Source organism: Heterocephalus glaber, unplaced genomic scaffold, assembly GCF_053883595.1.
Source record: "Heterocephalus glaber isolate CG9 unplaced genomic scaffold, H.glaber_assembly_v1.0 deba00000546, whole genome shotgun sequence".
NCBI classification, from domain to species: domain Eukaryota; kingdom Metazoa; phylum Chordata; class Mammalia; order Rodentia; family Bathyergidae; genus Heterocephalus; species Heterocephalus glaber.
Genome location: NW_028258147.1, coordinates 30369468 through 30389068, shown reverse-complemented (window position 1 = coordinate 30389068; position 19601 = coordinate 30369468). Strand labels below are relative to the sequence as shown.

Here is a 19601-nt window from a genome sequence, read left to right as displayed (position 1 = left end):
ACCCCTTTGGACTTTTCTTCCTATTTAGTTTTTTCTTTCTTTCTAGTCTTTATTACATCTTTGGGGTTTTTTGTATCTTTGTTTCTGAAATATTTTTTCAGTGAGGATACAATTCCCTTTAATAATCATTTTCTTTCAGCACTTTAAAAATGTTGCAATGTATACTCACTTGTATTGTTCTTTTACCAAGAATCTGCTGATATCTCTATCTTTAACGCCTTGTATGAAACATGTTTTTTTCTGACTGCTTTTATGATGTACTCTTTTACATTTATTTTCGGCAATTTAATTATGATGTTTCTAGGCATATTTTTGTTTATTCTTCATGTATTTGAAATTCCTTCAGATTCTTAGATCTGTGAATTTATAGATTTCAGAAAATATATAGAAATGAACCACTATTTTTTCAAAGTTTTTTCTTTCCATCTTTTCTTTCTTGAGGATTCAAACCACATGTAGGTGAACTAACGTACTTTTTCCTCAGCTCATTTACTCCATTTATTTATTTTTCTATCTGAATCTTATTTTAGATAGTTTCTACTAATTTGTTTTCATGTTCAGTAATCTTTTATTTTGCAATTTTTAATCTTCCATGAAGCTTACCCAATAAATCTTTAATGTCAAGTATTTTAATTTTTATTTCTATACATTCAATTTCAATCTTCTTAAAAATCTCATGTTTATACTAATATTTTTGAACACATGAAATGTAGCTTTACCAACGTTTTGCTATTCCATTGCCTCTGTTAACTCTGGGTCAGTATCAATGTATTGACTTATCTCTTCATTTTAATAATGTTTTCTTGCTTCTTTGCATGTTCAGTAATTTTTTAGTTGAAACTAAAATTACATAGATTTGATATACTTCTGCTCTGATCTATATTATTTCTTTCATTCTTCTAACTTCAGCCTTAGTTGTTCTTTTTATAGTTCCTTGAGGTGTAATATTAGATTATTTATTTGAGATCTTTCTTCTTTTTTCAGGTAGGATTTTATTGCTATAAACTTTCTTCTTGGAATTAGACTTGTTGTAGTCCCTAAGTTTGGGTGTGTTGTGTTTATATTTCCTTTTATCTCAAGATCATTTTATAAATTCCTTTTTGATTATTTTCTTTGATCCAATGGTTGCTCAATAGTGTAATTTAATTTAGCTTAACGTCTTTATGTTTGTGAACTTCCTAATTTCCCTTCTATTACTGGCTTCTAGTTCAATTCTGGTAATAACATGTACTGGCATGATTTTTAATCTTATTAAATATATGAAGTCTTTTTTGTGGCATAACATATCATCTATACTGAAGAAGGTTCTGTGTGCACTTGTGAAGAACATATATTCTGAAGAATGGATACTGGGTGTTTTTATGTGTTTCTTAGGTCTCTTTGGTCTGTAGTATTGTCCAAGTTCTCTGCTTCTTTTTTTTTTTTTTTTTCTTGTGGTACCAGGGATTGAACTCAGGAACTTGCTCTTGCAAGGCAGGCGTGGTGCCACTCAGCTCAATCCCTGGCCTAGTTCTCTGTTTCTTTAATGGTTTTCTATCTTGATGTTGAAGGCAAAATATTAAAATCTCCTACCATTATTTACTGTGTTGCTGCCAATTTCTTCATTCAGATCTGCCAATATTTATTTTATATACTTAGGTATCCTGGCATTTAGTGTATTTATATTTACAATTGTTACATCTTCCTTTGAATTGACACTTTTATCGATGTATAGACTTTCTTTGTCTCTAGAGACTTTTTTGACTTTAAGTCTATTTTATCTGATATAACTATTCTTGCTTTCTTTTCATTACTGATTACATGAGTATTTTTTTCCATCCCTTCACTTTCAGGCTGTGTGTGTCTTTGAGTTTAAAGTGAGATTTCTTGCAGAAACAATATATTTGCATCTTGTTTTTTAAATTCATTTGGCCAGTCTCTATCTCTTCTATATTGGTTTTAACCACTATACACACTTAAATAATCATAGATAGGAAAGAATTTAATATTCTCAGTTTATTAACTGTTTTCTACTTGTCTTGTAGTTCTTGCCCTCTTCCTTTGAGTTTTGTTGTTTGTTGGTAAGTTTTGATACATTTTTCTTTTGCTTCAGTTCCACAGGTATTTTTTATATAAATAAAATATCTTACAGTTATAATAGTTCCTTTAAACAATTTATCATACATACAAAACTACACTTTTATCTCTCCTTTCCCATAGTATCTGTTATTGATATCACAATTCACATCTGTTTATATTGTGTATCTATTAACATAGTTTAGTTATACCTATTTTAAGGCTTTTGACTTTTTGGTTTTATACTTGAGTTAAAAGCTATTTACCCACCACCATTTTAGAAAAACAGGTTTATGGTTTTGTTTGTATGTTTACCCATACCAATAAATTTCACACTTTCTTTTGCTCTTGTGCTGTTTTTTTCCATTTTTTTTTCATTTCATCTAGAAGAACTCCCTTTAGGATTTATTGTAAATCAGATCTGATGATACTGAACTCCTTCTACTTTGTTTGTCTTTATCCCCCCTTAATTTTTGAGGGTCAGGTTTGCTAGTCATAATATTCTTGGAGCCACAGGAAGTACCCACATGCTCATTTAAACTCCCAGGGACTAGTAATTACCTGCCCTGTCAGCTCCAAGAGACTGGGAAATTAGAAGTCAAATCCTTGGATAGAAACTGGAAAAGTCCAGACACCAGATGCGCAATATAACCTCTTCTAAGGAGAAACTGGGAAGTTAGCTAAAGCTAGGTGGCAGGAGAGGTTTTTGGAAAAGTTTGTAGAGCTATTTCAGATTGCAGCTGTGTTCTTTGTAGACCTCAGATCAGTAGTGAGTACTGTCTCTTTTATCTCTGCTGTCCCAGGGAACTAGTGAATGTTGGGCCCCATCAGCTTTCACAGATAGGCACATTAGGAGTCAGTCCCTGTGGTGGCACCTGTGAAAACTGGGATACTAGATGTGTGTTAAAATCCCTTAACTCATCACAGAGAAGCTGAGAAATAAGGAATCCTCTCTGATTGCATGATACACTGCCAGGGATGGGATTTATGGCGAGAGTGTGTCTCAGCTTTTCCTACTGATTTTCCTGTTGATTTTATGGGAATTTTCTCAGTTGTCCAGTGTATAAGAATCTCTCATCTAGTTTCTGGATTTTTTTCAGAAGAAATTGATTCACATATATATTTGGTTCACCAGTGGCTGGAGGGAGAGCCCCAAGTCTCCTATTTTGCTGTCTTGTTCATGTTCTCCCCTCATGACTGGTGTCAGAATACCCCAAAAAACACCCAACATGTACAAGTAAAGGAAGGAGAGTTTATTTCAGCTCAAATCTGTAGAGGTTTCAATCCATAATCAGCTGGTTCCAGGACAGGGCAGCATGGTAGAGGGGTATCATAGAGGAGAAACAGTCTATGGCAGGGTAGGCAGAAAGCAGCAAGCAGCAGCAGCCTGCCTTCCGTCTTTCCCTTTTATCTCATCCAGGCTAAAATCCTTTTGGGTGGTACCACCCACACCCAGAGTGAGGCTTTCCATTTTCACACCTAGAAGTATGCTCAACCAATCAGTGGACAAGTTTGATTATCACACCCTTAATTCACACACATTTAATCTACATTCACACTCTACACCCTGCCACCTCCAAGAAGCTCCATGTATGAGTGCATGAGGCTTTGGGGGAACATCTACATATAACCCATAATGGGGTAATTTTTATTGATATCAGACATTGTGAGTATTATTTTGGTAGGTGTTGGATATATTTGAATTCCTATAAATCTATTGAGATTTCTTCTGAGATGTAGTTAATTCACTTGAAAACAGTTTCATCTTTTCAGGTCTTGCTTTTAAGAATATTTTAAAATGAGTCCTTTAGCAGTGCTTAACCCAGGGGTGATTAATTCTACTACTGAGGCATGACTCTTGTATGTGTTCCTAATAATTTCCTATAAATCTTGACTTTTTCTCCTGTCTGGTAACAAGCAGTATTCCAATTTCTTCTACAGAGTCCAGAACTGTTCCCTGTAAACCTTTTACCTGATTCTTTCATTGGCCTCAGGTAGTTTCTCTCAATAGCTGTATGTATCAGGACTGAGCTAAATCCTCAGGCATACCACTTTGCAAACCTGAGTTTTTACTTTGTGCAGTTTTCTTCTGCTGTTTTGTCCTGTGAATTCTAACTGCCTGCTCCTCCTGAACTCTTCCTCTTCAATTTAGGGAGAATTTGGGTTTCTTCTGGGTTCCATCTCTGTACCATGACCTGAAAACTCCAGTGCCATAAACTAGGAGAAATAGTAGGGCTCACATTGCTTGTTTTCCCTCTCTCATGTGTCACTGTCCTTCATTGTCAAACCTCTAGTATCTTATAAACTGTACTTTCATTCAAACTGCTGTCCATTTATTTTTTTAATTGTTTTAACTGGCAGAGTAAGTCTAGTCTCTGTTGCTCCATCTTGAATCAAAGAGCAAATATTTTGCCACTTGATTCTGGATTTGTATGTTAACTATGTGATCAACAAAGTGAATATCAGCAAAGGGAAATATGGGAGCTGATATAACATTTAAAAATAGCTTTCACAAGAAAATTGTAGATAAAGTAAACACAAGTAAATTTCACAAGTAAATTGTAAATCAACTGAGAAAATAAGTACAACTCAGATTTTTTGTTTTTTCTCCCAAGCAGGTACCTACAAAAGTAATAAAAGTGCTTTGCTTTCTTAGGTTATTTTACTAGATTAAGTGAATTGACAATGCTGAAAGGGAAAAATAAAATGGTAGGATAAAAAGAACAAATTAAAATATCACAGAAAGAACCTGTGTAAGCTAGAAAGTGAATGAGTGTATCTTTGAAATTTGGAGTTACAGAGGGGAGAATTTGAGGGAACGATTATATTTAAAATGTTTTTGGTTCCTGGACATCATCTTTCATGAGTGTCTTTAGTTGTGCTGTTGTGGCTGCCTTTATGTCCCCAATCAATTTTAAACATTTACTTTTCATGCTCATTTTGGCTTGGGGGAAAAGACAGAAGTCAAATGGTGCCAGATCCAGTAAATAAAGTGGATGAGGACACACTGTAATATTTTTATGAGTCTCCTTTTCCTTTGGATGGCATTTGGCAGCAGCATTTACCATATTTTATCACACTTTGAAAAGACACTCATAAAAGAAGACTTCCAGAACTGCTTCAGAAAATGGCAAGACTGATCAGATACTTAATGGCAATCTTTTACCATAATACATTTTCTTAAAATTTAAACATTTACCCTATTTTTCAATCTCTCCTCATGTTAAATCCTTAATAGAACTGTTTGAATATTTGGAAGCAAAGAGAGACTGAGGGAAAATTGAAGTTTTGGACAAGAATTTGGCTGCTACTCCCCCTCAATGGAAGTGAGAATTTCTTTCAGTCTTTAAGAGACACTGTTAGTAGGTGGTGACTTCTTTTTCTGAACCTTCTCTGTATTCCAGCTGAAGAAGAGGATGAGTATAACTTCCTGACTCTTCCAGGCACCATCACAAACTGCTGTAGTAAGACAAATCACCCTATCAAAAGCAGAAGTAAAACCACTTCTATAAGATCACTGGTGATGTGATGGTAGGCATTAGAAAAATATAATTAGGCAATTCTTGATGTCTTTTCACATTTTAAAGTTACTGCCATTTACCTAACAGAACAGTAATAGCTTGAATAGTCTTGATGAATAAACCTTAACGTGGCTTATTTCCCAAGTTTTGTCAAATGCTTTTTTCTTTATTTCTGTTGTTTTCTTTCTGTCTTATCTATCTTTCTCTCTATATGTCTTTCTGAAGAACATTTGATAAGGAGGTGTGCTTTTACCATGGTATTCAGTTACTTGAAAAAGTCTACCATCATTTAGCTTATGGAAGCTTGTTTAGAAGTATCAAGGAAATAAAACATCATTCCTAAAAATTTTTTATAACATATCATCATTTGTATGTAATATTGGAGAAAATATGTACCATCTGTCTCTATTAGTATGAACTTTCAATTTCCTTTGTAAAGTGGGGCACTTGATAGCAAAATCTCCAACAATGTTGCCAACTTCTAGTATAACCATGATTATTTTGACTCTTCTTTCAACCCAGAAATATTGCAGGGTTTACTTGTGCCATGAAATTCATTACTGTGCCTGTTGCCTGAGCCAGAGTTGACATTTGCTTCTGTTCAGGAAAAATACTTTAGCTGCCAAGCTAATATCTCTGCACAGTTAGAAGCAAATATCATGGAAATGAAATAAACACTTCCTAAAATGATTTTTTAAATGTAAATGTAGGAGAATGAAAACTCATCTTTCTTGAAGTAGCTAGAAAAGGCCAACTACCTAGCCACCCGTCAGTCCCTGGAGGAAAACACCCACTCCGTGTCTGGGACCAGGGAACCCAGGTCCTTCCTTGGTGTAGGGCCTCTGCTGCTCCTTTGCTCCCTGTGTATCCCATTCCCAACTCTAGAAATCCACTCCAGAGATGTCATGCTTTGATGCCTAATTACACCCCACAGTACAGGATTTGGGAAACAAATTCACCACTTTAACAAACTTTTATGTAACATAATCTTCTGTGCCCTTCGTTTCTCATGTTCTTTGTCTGTGGATTTAGTATTTTCCCATGTGACTCTCAGTAGATGGCTCCTAAGGGTCACATCTTCAGTTTTGTCTTCCTCTCTGAGCTCTGGTCTTATAACTGGATTTCTTCCCCACAAACTCTTACATTAAAGTACTCAGATCTTACCCCAATGCAAACCTTTCTCTAGATTATCCTATATCTTCCAGTTACATGATTCACATTTCTTCCGATAAGGTCTGAAGCTCTGAAATAATCTCTAACTCATTCCTTTCCCTTTACTGTCCATATTAAGTTAATTATGAAAGTCTACCCTTAATTATTTTCCAGAGTCTACACAGTGCAGCCTTTCTTTCCATTCCAAGTGAGCTCTCCTCACCTGAACTGAATCTCATGCTTCATTCAACCACTGACCATAAATCTAGTCATCGTTTTTCTGGATAGCCCCTCTGAATTGATCTCTGCTTGCATTCTCTGATTGGTTCCTGACTATGTTCTCCCATCCCTCTTTATTTGCAGGTCTTTTTTCTATTTCCCTTTTCTCTATACCCACCTTTTGTGGTCCAGTCATTTCCCACACTTAGCTTCTGATCCCTGTCTTGTCCAAGAGCTGGATTTAAACTTTAGTTTTCTCATAGCTGTTATAAAAACATGCTTTACATGTTACATTGCAGCTGTCATTTCTTAGTAACTTTCAGCAATTTCTCATTGTCTACCTAAAAGCTAGATTCTTTCTCCTGATATTTGAAGTCTCTAATAATCTGGCTTCAGTGTAACTCTCTCAAAACCTTTCCCATTGCTTCTACCTCAAAACGTCTATTCTGAAAAACTAGACTGTCAGGCATAAAATGTGAATTTAGCTTCCATATTCATGTATATGCAGGGCCACCTCGCTGAGACATTGTCCCCATTCCTTCCCACTTAACTGGATCCTGGGTAACTTTCACGCTTCAGATCTATCCTTCTATTCTCAATGACACTGACCTCATTTATCCAAATACATAGTAATCTGCCAGTAATATTCTATCCCACTTGTTCTCACCCATGTTGGCTGTCATTACTTGTTACCTTTCATTCTTATTTGCCTTTTGATACTTATGTTCTGTGTCCTAATTATTGTTTTGTAAGGACCTGGTATAATAAATACCTTGTTAAGACATGGTTTTTGATTGTTGATAAATGGCTTTGGCCTTTGCCAGTTGTCCAAGACATTACTTCACTCACTTAAAATATTGTACAAAGAAGGGAATGGCTCTGATATCGGCTTCACTCTGAGGGGTCATCTCTGAGAAATTTACCTAAAGAAATTTTAGAAGCAATACTAGGAAAATCTCTGGCAATACCTTTAATGTACCCCAGGGATTAAATATCCACATGCAAATAAACAAGAATAAATATCAGCAGAATTGAATATAAGCCCAATGCAGACTTTTTTTTTTTTTTTTTTTTTTGCTTTCTTGGCTTTGACCTACTTTGGCACCTGGCCAAATAACTCCTTTTCTCTAAGAAAATCTGTTCCTAATTTTCTCTGTTGATTTTCAGGATTCCTTGCTGAGCCAGAAACTTCCCATTATTACAATCACCGTTTTTTTTTTGTTTTTTTTAGTTTCCTGGCTTTTAAGTGTCTCGTGCACTGGCCTCTCTGACCCGGGCTCCTGACTTTCCCACTTTATCTACACATATCCATCTCCTGCACCAGATCTAATCAGTATACAATCATCATTACAGCTCTCAGCTATTGACAACGATAAAACTGTCTCAGTATCATTTTTGAGGCTCCTTTGTGATTTACCTTTTACAAAATTTAGGGACTTTCTTAGATGACTGAAGCACATTTTGATTCTGGCTTTTCTGTGTCTTGGTATAAGTTCTTAAATTCTGATATTTTAAAAAATCTTGCTAGGGCTGGAGATGTAGCTCAGTGGTGCCTCACCTGCCTGGCAAGCCCATGTTCCTGAGTTTGATTCCCGGTACTGCGGAAGAAAAAAAATTCTACTAATGGCAGTTTAGTCCTACCTAGTAACTTAACTTCCCAACATCAGTCCTGGATCAGAAAAGGTATCATCTGTTCAGAAATAAGCCTATTTCTGAAGTTTAGCTGGTGGTATTGTCAAACATTCATGATTGGCATCTTACTTAATGGCTTAGTCATCTAAAGCCAGTTCTGCAAACTGTTATATTCCTTTATAAGTCCTACCCACATAGTACAGTAATATTTACATGATTTTTTTTTCACTTTTCTTAACAATGAGATGCATAAACATCAAGCTTGCTGCATATAACTTGCTGTTGCCTGAAATCAGTGCATCACAATGTGGTTGTATAAATAGTATCTAACTGATTAAGGTACACTTTGATGATTTTCATGCTAGTATTAGGAGATAGGCTCAGGTACCTTGCAAGCTTTCACGGGCCCCAGGCTTTCAGGTGATGAGGTCCCTCCCCTTGAATCCATCCCCCCACCATCAAATTTGGCTGCTGCTTGAATCCAGTGGCATCAATGATGAATATTTAAGATAAAAGCCTTTCTCTCCTTCTGTGTTCAATTTTGCCACTGAACATTAAGAAACATTAAGCCTAGGACAACAGGACAAAGAACGAAATTGCATGCAAAGAATGAAGTTGAATCCCTACCTCATATATGCCATGCAAAGATAGCCTCAAATAGATCAAAGATCTAAAATGTGTGAGCTGAAACTATAAAACTCGTAGAAAAAAAAGATGTAAATCTTTAGGACCTTGGAATAGGCAATAATTTTTGTATATACACCAAAAGCACAAATAACCAATGAAAAAATAGATAAATTTGACTTCATTAAAATAGAAAACTTGTGGCACATATCTGTAATCACAGCGTTCTGGAGGTCTGAGGCAGGAGCATTGCAAGTTCAAGCCTAGCCTGGGCAACTTGGAAACTTAACAAGGCCTTGTCTCATATTAAAAAATTAAAGAAAGTGCTGGGGATATAGCTCAGTGTGAAGGCCCTAGGCTCAATCCCCAGTACTGCAAAAATGTAGCCCCCAAAATTAAAAAATTTTACACTTCAAGAGTCATCATCAAGAAAGTGAAAAAGTATCTCAGAATGAAAGAAAATGCAAATCATATATCTGACAAGGGTCTAGTCTCCAAAATAGATACAAAGTAATAGTAAAAAGACAATGGGAAAATAATTTGAATAAACATTTCTCTTTAAAAAAGTTATTAAAATGACTAATAAGACTGAAAAAGATGGTGGACACCATTAGCCATTAGAGAAATGTAAATGAGAACCACAGTGAGGTAGCACCTCACACTTACTAGGATACTATGATTTTTTAAAAAGACATAATAAGGAATGAGGCAGATGAAGAGAAATTAGAACCCTCATTCCTCACGGGAATGTAAAATGGTGCAGCTACTTTGGAAAACACTTTGGCAGTTCCTCAAAAGTTAAATACAGCATTACCATATGATCCAGTAATTCTACTCCAATGTACATACCCGGGGGAATCAAAACCATATGTCTACACAAAAACTGGTACACAAATATTTATAGTAGCACTGGTCATAATAACCAAAGTGGAAACAGCTCAAATCTCTACCAACTGATGAATGGTTTCAAAATAATATATGTCTATACAATGGAATATTATTCATTGATGAACAAAAATGCTGTCCTGATACATGTTACACTAATAACTTCGAAAGCATTAGTGAAGTAAATGAGACACAAAGGCCACATGTTGCCTTATTTCATTTATATGAAGGTAGACAGAAAGTACATTGGTGGTTGCCAGGGTTTAGGGAAAAGGGGAATGGAATTTGACTGCCAAATGGTACAAAATATATTTTGGGGGAAACAAAAGGCTGTTTTATTAGATAGTGATAATGATTGCACAACTTTGTGACTATCTCCAAAACTACTCAGTTGTACACATGGAGAGGCAGGGATTTTATACTATATGAATTTTACTTCAATAAAAGAAAATTAAGGCAGCCTTGATCTTAAGTCTAGGACAAAGAGCTTTGCTTCCCTTTGACTTCCATACCCCTCCACACCAAGTTCTTGAAATTGTCAAAATTATCTTCCCGTTTTAATTCCTTAACTTTATTCTTAAAGGAACTAAGTAATGGTTTCTTTGAAATCTGATGGCCTTTGTTATGATTCTAAATGAAATAATGAACCTCTCTTTCATATGTTAGGATACAGATGCAGCAGCATCAGAAAAAAGTTCTGTTGTCTTTGGGTTTGAAAGGAATGGCATGTTTTCAAAGAGTAGGGACAAAATAAGAACGTCTTATCTTTACAAAAAAACCTCTGTTTTGCAAGGACATTTTCTCTGTTGTATTTAAAATAGTGCCTGACTGTTAGTAAGATCTTACAATATTAATAAGTTTTTTCTTGAAATTTCATTCATCTCTGAAATGGAGAAGAGCCTTATAAATTATATTTATTAGAATTCCCATGGCAATGTACATATTTTCCATACTGTTAATGATAGAACAAATGTCCCTTTCAGTGTTTGGAAGTAAGTCTGCACTTCTTCGTCTTTGATAGATATCATAGACTATGCCTATGACATGTTGTAAGCAGCTAGAAAGCCATGATAACTTTCTTGTGGGTAGTTAGACAAAATGTCAATTGAATCGGAAACAGAAAGAGGAATGAGGACTCTCGTGAAGAGAGTAATTTTCTTCTTGAGGTTCATAATGTCCAGCCAGAGACAAATGGGTAGAACTTCAGTGGATTGGATTATGCTAGTTGTAAATTAAAGACCTAGTTTTCCTTTCAGAAGAAATATTCTCACTTTGGTGAAATATGGCTTTGCCGAGCCAGCTTCCTCAGTGAATTAACAATACCAGGCAGAGAAGAGGCTTCCAGGACATTTAGGAGGCAGTGGAGCCCCAATCCTGGGGAAATGTGAGCTCTGTGTCGCTTTAAGCAATATCAGGTCAGCTTGTGAGGGACCCATGGTTTCACTGCCCAGGATGTCTGGGACTCCTGAGTTTCTAGCTTTAGATTTGGGACAGAGTCAAGAATTTATTCATATTTTGTACACACCAATCTATCTAGCATCATCTTCTTGTCTTCTTACTAATATTTGTACCTGGCCTGCCTCATAGAGTTTCCTAAATTTAATCCAAAAATTCTTCCTATGTCAGTGGCACGAAGCCATATCCTTTGGGATTTGGCTTCTAAGTGGAAAACCCCAAGTGATTTTTTTTAATCACTGAAGATTTTATCTCTATCTATTTTATCACTGTCTACCATGTCTAGGTCAATGTTGCTCATCCTTTGTTCAACATCAGTATTCCTGGAACTGGGAAGAAGGGAGTGTGAGCAGGCTTTACTAAAATGCAGATTGCTCTACTCCACTCCCAAAGTTTGTGGGTCAGTAGCTTTGGGGTGGGGACCATGGATTTGCTTCCTAGCCTCTTCCTAGCTGGGGCTGGTACTGCTGTTTACTCCATTTGAGTTTTCTCTGTATTTATTAAACATGGTCACAATCCAAATATATGAATAGATGATATTGACTTTATGAAGCCCTATGAAAATTCAGCTTAATAATTAAAGTTTCTTATTAAAGCTTCTAATTTTGGAATAAACTACCAAAGCAAAGTGTATAATATTATTTAATAATAATGACATGAGCCAGGACATAGATTATTTAAGTTTTTATTTTTACAATATTCTTCTGTATTTTCTGCTCTCTCCTCTCTTCTTTTTTCCCTCCTGCCTTCCTTCTTTGAACACTTATTTAGTGTCTGCTCTGTATCTGACACCAATCTAAGCTCCAAGATGCAGAAATAATAAGAAATATGCAAGTTTACGGTCAAGGCAGGAAAGACAGACATGAAAATTAATGACTACAATCACATGTACCAGGGGCAGAAATGAATGTATGTCCAGTATACAGGCATAGGCTATGCAGGAGGGATGGTGGGGTGGCAGGAAATGTATCTTAGAGTTAGAACTGAAGAGCCAGGATGGGATCACACCCTAATTAGAAGGGAAAGGAATTATAATAACAATGCTACAGTGGGATTTCCCCAGCTCTTTAACTTGCATCTTTGAATGAAAGAATTATGAGCTGTTAAGGCTTTATTCAAAAATAAGAAATAAAGGCCAGGGATTTAGCTCAGTGGTTTTGCTGCCTGCTGTGCAGATGCAAGGACCCGAGTTCGATCTCCGGTACAAAAAAAAAAAATAAGAAATATGGTTTTTGATGTTCATACACTTAAGACAGTAACAACTTCATTTATTAAGATATAGATATAAAAATTTTGTCAGCTGATAAAATTACAAACATATTTTAGGGAAATTGAAGAAGGTTTATATTACAATGTTGTTTAACTGGTGTGTTCTGGATCAGCTGAGACACAACAGTCTCTGAGGTCGGTCCATGAGAATCCCAGCCATGAGGGAAGTCTCAGTTGAAGACAGGACTAGAAGGAAGGGCTTTACCATGAAAGGGTTCCACCTTCTGGCCAGTCCTTCTGGAACAGCTGAGACTGGGAGCCGTCCTGTAGTGTTTACCTCAGGAACAGATATTCCCAGCATGCTCTGATATCTAAGCCAGGCCACTTCTCAGGAATCCTTTAGTGTGCTTATAAAATAAACACATGTGCTTGGACCTCTACCATGTTAAGTTGTAAGAACTTTGCCCGATGAGTGGATGGATATGAGGCATTAAGAAAAAAGCAGAACAAGGTCAATGTAGCAACATTTTGAAGTTCCTGGCCCTTGGATTTACTGTTGAATAAAACTAACCCCTGATCCTGTCACTTACAACCCTTGCAATTTTGAACAAATTTCTTTACCACCACTGAGCTTCAGTTTTCTCATATGTAATATGAGAACATGAATGAATGAATTCATATTATAATATGAATGTCTTTAATGAAGATGAGACAATGTATGAAAAGTGTTTAGCATATTATAAATATTGCAACAGTAAAATAGCCACAAAGAATGAAAGCATTTAATATAAATGAAGCTTAATCAATCCAGAGATTATGTGGAAAGATATAGTGATCTACCAGTACCCTTAAATAGTCATATAAGGAGTTGTTTTAAAATTATAAATTATTTGAGGGAGATTCACCCCCAAGCCATTTAGTGTGTGTAGGCCTCCCAGGACCTCCAGACTGACGAACTCCAAGTAGGTTGAGTTGGTGCCCTGAACTGACAGACACAGCACCAGTGAGGAATTGGTTGAAACTCTTCCGTAATTAGTCAATAAAGAAAACATTTTGTTTCAGCGGGATACACCTATTTATTCAAGCCAAGTTTTGAAAACTGAGCGGTTCTATAGTAATATTTGGTTTAAAGCCAAAGTCAATGGACTATCTCAAGCAGCTAAAACTAATTCATGTGCCCGTATTAAAAACTATTAGGAATGTGGTTTTTCTGTTTCATTAGCAGAAATGATCTTCAACCATACGGTCTTAAAGAATCTTGAATTTAAACCATTTGTAGATCTGCCCTCGCTAATTTTTTACATATATAAGCATTATTATGATCAGTAAAAAAGATAAACTGAAAGTAAGGTGGCCTCAGAGGAGATAAGCCATGATCTGCCAGGCATCATTCTACATGCTTTACAAGTATTTACAAGTATATTTACAAGTATTATCTTCGTCTCATGACCCTAATGCTCAATCATTAATACCCATTTTCCAGACAAGGAACCTGAGGCTTAGAGGGCTTCCTCACTTATCCAGAGCTTTCATCTACCTTTTGTTCAGCTGATAAGTGACAAAGCAAGGATTTGAACCAGTTATACATGAGTTCCTTTGCTGTGTTGCCTCACTGGTTGGTTTTAATTTGTCACGATGGACTATCAAATTATAAATCAGCCTCGTACAACCCAGTGCCTATTCCTGGTCACCCAACAAGATAGGCTATTAAATTAGGTCCCAGAATTTCTGCATGGCTTAACCTGAGCTTGGAGACTGACCTCACACAGATGCCCATGGAAGTTTGGAGTCCAAGATGAGCACTCTGTGTGAGGGGTTGTCTCAGTCTGAAGTGATGGAGATGCCTTCCTGAACCTTGTGATGAAGACTGACTTGATGAGGCCTCAGAAACATGTACCACACTTAATCAGCAGGAGGGGCTCTGTCTCAAGCAGTCTTGGAGTGTCTGTTTGTTTTCTTCTTCACATGCATCACAAAGACCTGCCTCAGAAAGGCAAACATTCTTCTCTGATCCAAGAAGGTTTTAAAATAATACTTTGAATTTTTCCCTTTGAATAATACTTCCGCTAGTACATTTTGTGTGTTTCCCACTGCATGGGAGGGAGTACAAGGGACCCAGACTGACTCTTCTGTGTACTCTTGTTGTCCAGAGTCCCAAGTGCTGGATCCCTGTGGCCTAGGCCTAATGGAGCTTGGGGCTATCTTCAGGCTTGCTGCATCTGAACCACAGAGACAGCCAGCAAAGCTTGTTCTCCAAAGGAGTGTTTGTCCACCTGTGCACATCTTAGATCTCACCTCAATTTTTATGTCAACTCATAGAAAAAAAGTTGTATTGCCTTAGATAGAATGCTTGAGAAATTTACATGGAAATTCCTAGCTGTAACATGCATTCCCTTTCATGTTGTTAGTACTAAAAATGATTTAGAGAAAAAGAGAGGAGGTTATGCCATCTGCTGGTAATAAGGAAGCACAATAATTTGAACAGGGTACATTTCTATTGATCTTAGACAACTAGAGCATGTGAGATTTTAGCTTGTTATTATACCTTTTTCTTTTTTTCCTCTCATCTCTCTGCCTGGAAATCTTTAAGAAATATGGTAGAATATGCCCACTATCAATACTAAATTTGTGTTCTTAAAACAATGTTCCAGAAATGGTTTTAAGATCCATGTGTATAAATTATGCATGCAGGTGTATGTATACATATCGTGTATGTATAACATATAGGTTGGTGCCTACAGACTACCTATAGCAATCATGTTAGAATGCACTGTTATCTCCATTTGCACATGGGAAACTGAGGCACAGAGGGCTTCAAAACTTGTGCAAGATGCACGCAGCTAGTGACCGGGAAGTTAGAGTCCCTGTGTTTGCCCACCAGATGATTCTGCCTCCAGATTGGCTGTTTCTTGGGTGACCTGGGAGTGGGAGCACTTCATATTTTTGTGATGATTCAGACACATCATTAAGAACTCTAAGTGGGAGTTTGGCAACAGGACTCTGGTTAATAACACATATAGTTGCAGAATCACTAGTATTTTTATCTCTAGTTCCACCGTTTTTGAGCTGAAGGCACTTGGCCATGTTCTTGAATTGGATCTCACTTTACTCAACTATAAAATGGAGGTGCTAGCATCTGCCTCCACACTCACAGAGGTGTCATGAAGACATCTGGAAACACTTGAAGTGTTACAGAAATATTCAGCAATGATTTTTTTTAACACAATCACAGTTAGCTTTGGAACGCTGAGTTAAGCCTTTATCACTCCACGTCCAGTGTCCTCTTCGTTCATTTGTGCTATATTAATGATTCTTTCAAATATATTCATATACAGATCTGCATTAGTTCCTTCTCTGAGAAATGAGAATTGTTATACTCCTCCTTGGAATAAGATCCTATCACTACTTTCAAAAAACAGTGTTACTCCAATAGGGAATCTACTTCTCTTTTTCTTCAAATTTAGGAAGAATTACTTTTTCTATTTTTTATTAGTATATGTTTGTGATACATAATAAATAATTCATCCTGGGGAAATTGTTTTCCCTCTTACCTAGGAAACTAGAATCCTGTATAATAAATGCAGGTTTGCTTCATATATTTTAATCAAGCCGAGTCAGAAATGCTCAGAATGGAATAAGTCTCATCTGAATTGTACCAAGACAGTTCAGAGATAGGAAAGCTGAGAGTGAGCACGAAAGACTTACGGACATCACCCAGCCAATTTGGGCCAAAGTGGGCTAAACTCCAAGGGTTTCCCTGACTTCTAGCCCAGGGCCAACTTCATGTTGTAGCCCTGCCCCTTGTACTGAGAAACTGAGAGTGTTTGAAGTTTTCTGGTTTTGGTGCTTTGTTTTATTCTGATAGCTTTTTTGAAATGAAGGTGTTCCTTCCCTAAGTGTTTTCCCTTTGTTATTTACAGAAGAAGACTGCATAAGCTGGGTGTGACGAAGGTTACCCAGGTGGATTTCCTGCCACGGGAAGTGGTGTCTTACTCCAAGGAGACCCAGACTCCTCTTGCTACACATCAGTCTGAAGGTGAACTGTGTCTTTTGTTTACTCTCCATAGTAACTCTGGAGAAATTGCCAGGGAATAGCAGCCTCCTTGTTGATTTCATATCCTATCATAAGAAACCTTCATGAGGTACAGATACCCAGATATTCTAGTTAGATCCCACTGTATTGAAATTATATGAGGAGAAAATCATAAAACATGAAAATCTTCAGCATACTGTATAACAGACAGCTTTATACACAGCATCAATAAGAAGTATATGCTAAAATTCACCGTTGGCAGAGGTCAGCAAACTACAGTCCACCACCTGTTTCTAGAAATAGTGTTATTGAGATACAGCTGCCTCCTTCCATTTATACTTATGTTTATTTTCCTGTTACACTGTTGAATTCCATAGGCATAGAAGAGATCTTGTGATTTGCACAGCCTAAAATCTTTAATCTAGTCCTTTACAGAAAACTTTACTGATCCTAGATTTGCTTGGTCAATTCAAATAACAGAATTTCTACCCTCAAATTAAAAATAGTTCCCATACACACTGCACATAGTGGCAGTTGAACTCCATACCATCTTTGTACGTACCAGAAAATATCAAGTGGAAAATTCACATACAAATCTCAGTGAATCTCAAAACAAACTAATGAGAGAAATTGAAGCTGATAAATTAAAATGCTTCCTAGAAGCAAAAAATTACTTCAAAGCAAAATTACATGAAAATACGATGAGTGGAATTTGCATTATTAGAGGGCAACATTGATATAGCAAAGCAAATTCTCTCTCTAACTTTGTGCAATACTATCATTTAGGGTGGCAAAGAAGACACTAGAGTTCAAAAGAGAACAAAAACCCAAATAATGAAAAATGGATACCATTTATTGCTTGAAACCTATATAGGTATAGAAATGTAGGTATAGAAATCAGAGCATCTTGGTTTGTGTGAGCTACAGAGATTTTAAATTTTGATTCTAAATACATAATACCAAACACAAAGTGAAATCTTAGTTTTGAAATTCAGTGCTGTCTACACGTGCTCTGAGACCTTTCCTACTCCTGGAAGCAATTTTTTCCTAGCAGGGCTTCTATTCTTCAAGCTTTGTAGTGAAGTGAATTTTAGAAACGAACAAGTAGCCCCCTCTGGTGGTGAAATTTTAAGCACACAAATCCACAAACTTGAGACCTGTTATTAGTGAGACAGAAAATACAAAGTCAGAAAAGCCTTAGCGAGCTCTATCCTTGGGCCTCCAGACAAGAACAGGAAGATCATTAAAAAACAACCTCACCACCCAACCCAAACATTTGTTTGAGTTAATTTGCTGCCAGAGGTATTTGCAGAGCTGCAGCCAGAGGTATATTTAACCCAAAATTTGACCCGTAACGTAAAGTTATACAACTGAAATAAGAGAAGGAGTGAATTATTTTTTTTAAATGTGTATACTTAGGATATTGGAAATGGTACAGAAATATTTACAAGAGGAGATAAATTAAGGATGAAAAGGCATCAGCTCTAAACTTTTAAACTGGAACACATCAAAAGAAAAAGCCTGTACATTTCATTTTATTACTGCAAAGAGAGCTTGGGAGCCCTCATTATGCTGTGGTCTAAGCAGCAGGAAAGAAGGAATTTATTTCTCAGCTATTGGCAGGAGTTATTTCTGTTTTGCTAACAAGACCCATAGAACTTTCTTGTGGCGGTGAGCATTTAGGTGGTTCGAATTCCACAATACAGATTTGAACCCAAAGCTAGCTACCATAGCTCTTGACAATAAAGCGATCCTTGATGAGTTCAGGAAGAAAACCTTTAGATTTGGGTTCAGCAAGTTGTCCTGTCACCACGGGCAATGCCAGACCTTTGTCTGCCTGTCGTCCCCCAGCCGCTTGGCTGTCCAGGATGCCCAGTGCCCACCTTTCACCTGCTGAGTGAAGATGCTTGCCAGGCAGGAGGTGAGCAGCAGGGGGCAGCCAGCATTGAGGTCTCACCATGAGGCAGATGTGAGTTGGCTGTCACTTTGGGGTTTGAGCCATGGCAGCATTTTCATGATGACTGCAGCTTTCAGGGGCAGGAAACAACTAACTACCAAATTTTATGGTACAATGAGGCTTTTGCATGGATGATATTTGAAGCCATTGTATGTATAAAATTTACTTTAGCTTTTTATTCTCCAAAATATATATGAAGGCTTGGTGATTGTTTTTTAAGTCACTGTTTGACTAGAAAATTTAATCCTATTCAAGCTAGGTGGTCTCAGAGCACTGATTTGTTTTGCCTCTAGTGTGGAGCTCTAGTACACTCATTTTCCTGTGTATTTCCCATTTTTATTTTTTAAAATGAAGGGGAAGGTAGTTTGGGTTTGTCCAGGCCTCAGTCTCCTTTCTTGGCTGTGCACTGTAACAAATACTCTTTCCACAGTATTTAGGCTACATGAAATATTCCAAAGAATGATTTAAACTAGGAAGATTTAGGAATAAAGTCCTCATGAATACTGCTCTTTCAAATATGTTAGACCTTCCTCATCTGTCCAGGTAATTAGTTGCAGAGAAAGAAGCCTTAGAGTAGAAAAGCTGATTTGAAGCAGACTATCTCTACCCCCAAAACATTGTAAACACATGCTTTCTATTTCCAAGTAGTAGGGAAAGAAAAAATTATGGTTCTCTGCCAAGCTGCCTCTGCTTTGCCTATTAATATTTTTCCTGGACTGTCCGTGAGGTCCTGATGTTATGGAGCCATGTTTATTACAGTAACTAAGTGACTCCAAAAGTGTTGTTGAATGACAAAGATAATGTCAGACATCTCTAGAAATTCCAGGTTCAACGCCAGAGGAAATGAGAATTTCTTAAC

At 36.8% G+C, this 19601-nt stretch overlaps 1 protein-coding gene across 7 annotated transcripts in view; it reads left to right on the top strand.

The window, feature by feature from the left end:
• Dync1i1 (dynein cytoplasmic 1 intermediate chain 1) overlaps positions 1-19601 on the top strand; it is a 339717-nt gene that overhangs the window by 68227 nt on the left and 251889 nt on the right. For all 7 annotated transcript variants that reach the window (XM_004862718.4, XM_004862716.4, XM_087204461.1 and 4 more), the window contains one exon: positions 16673-16788. In XM_004862718.4, coding sequence (XP_004862775.2) covers positions 16673-16788 — 116 coding nt within the window. The remainder of the gene's footprint in view (positions 1-16672; positions 16789-19601) is intronic.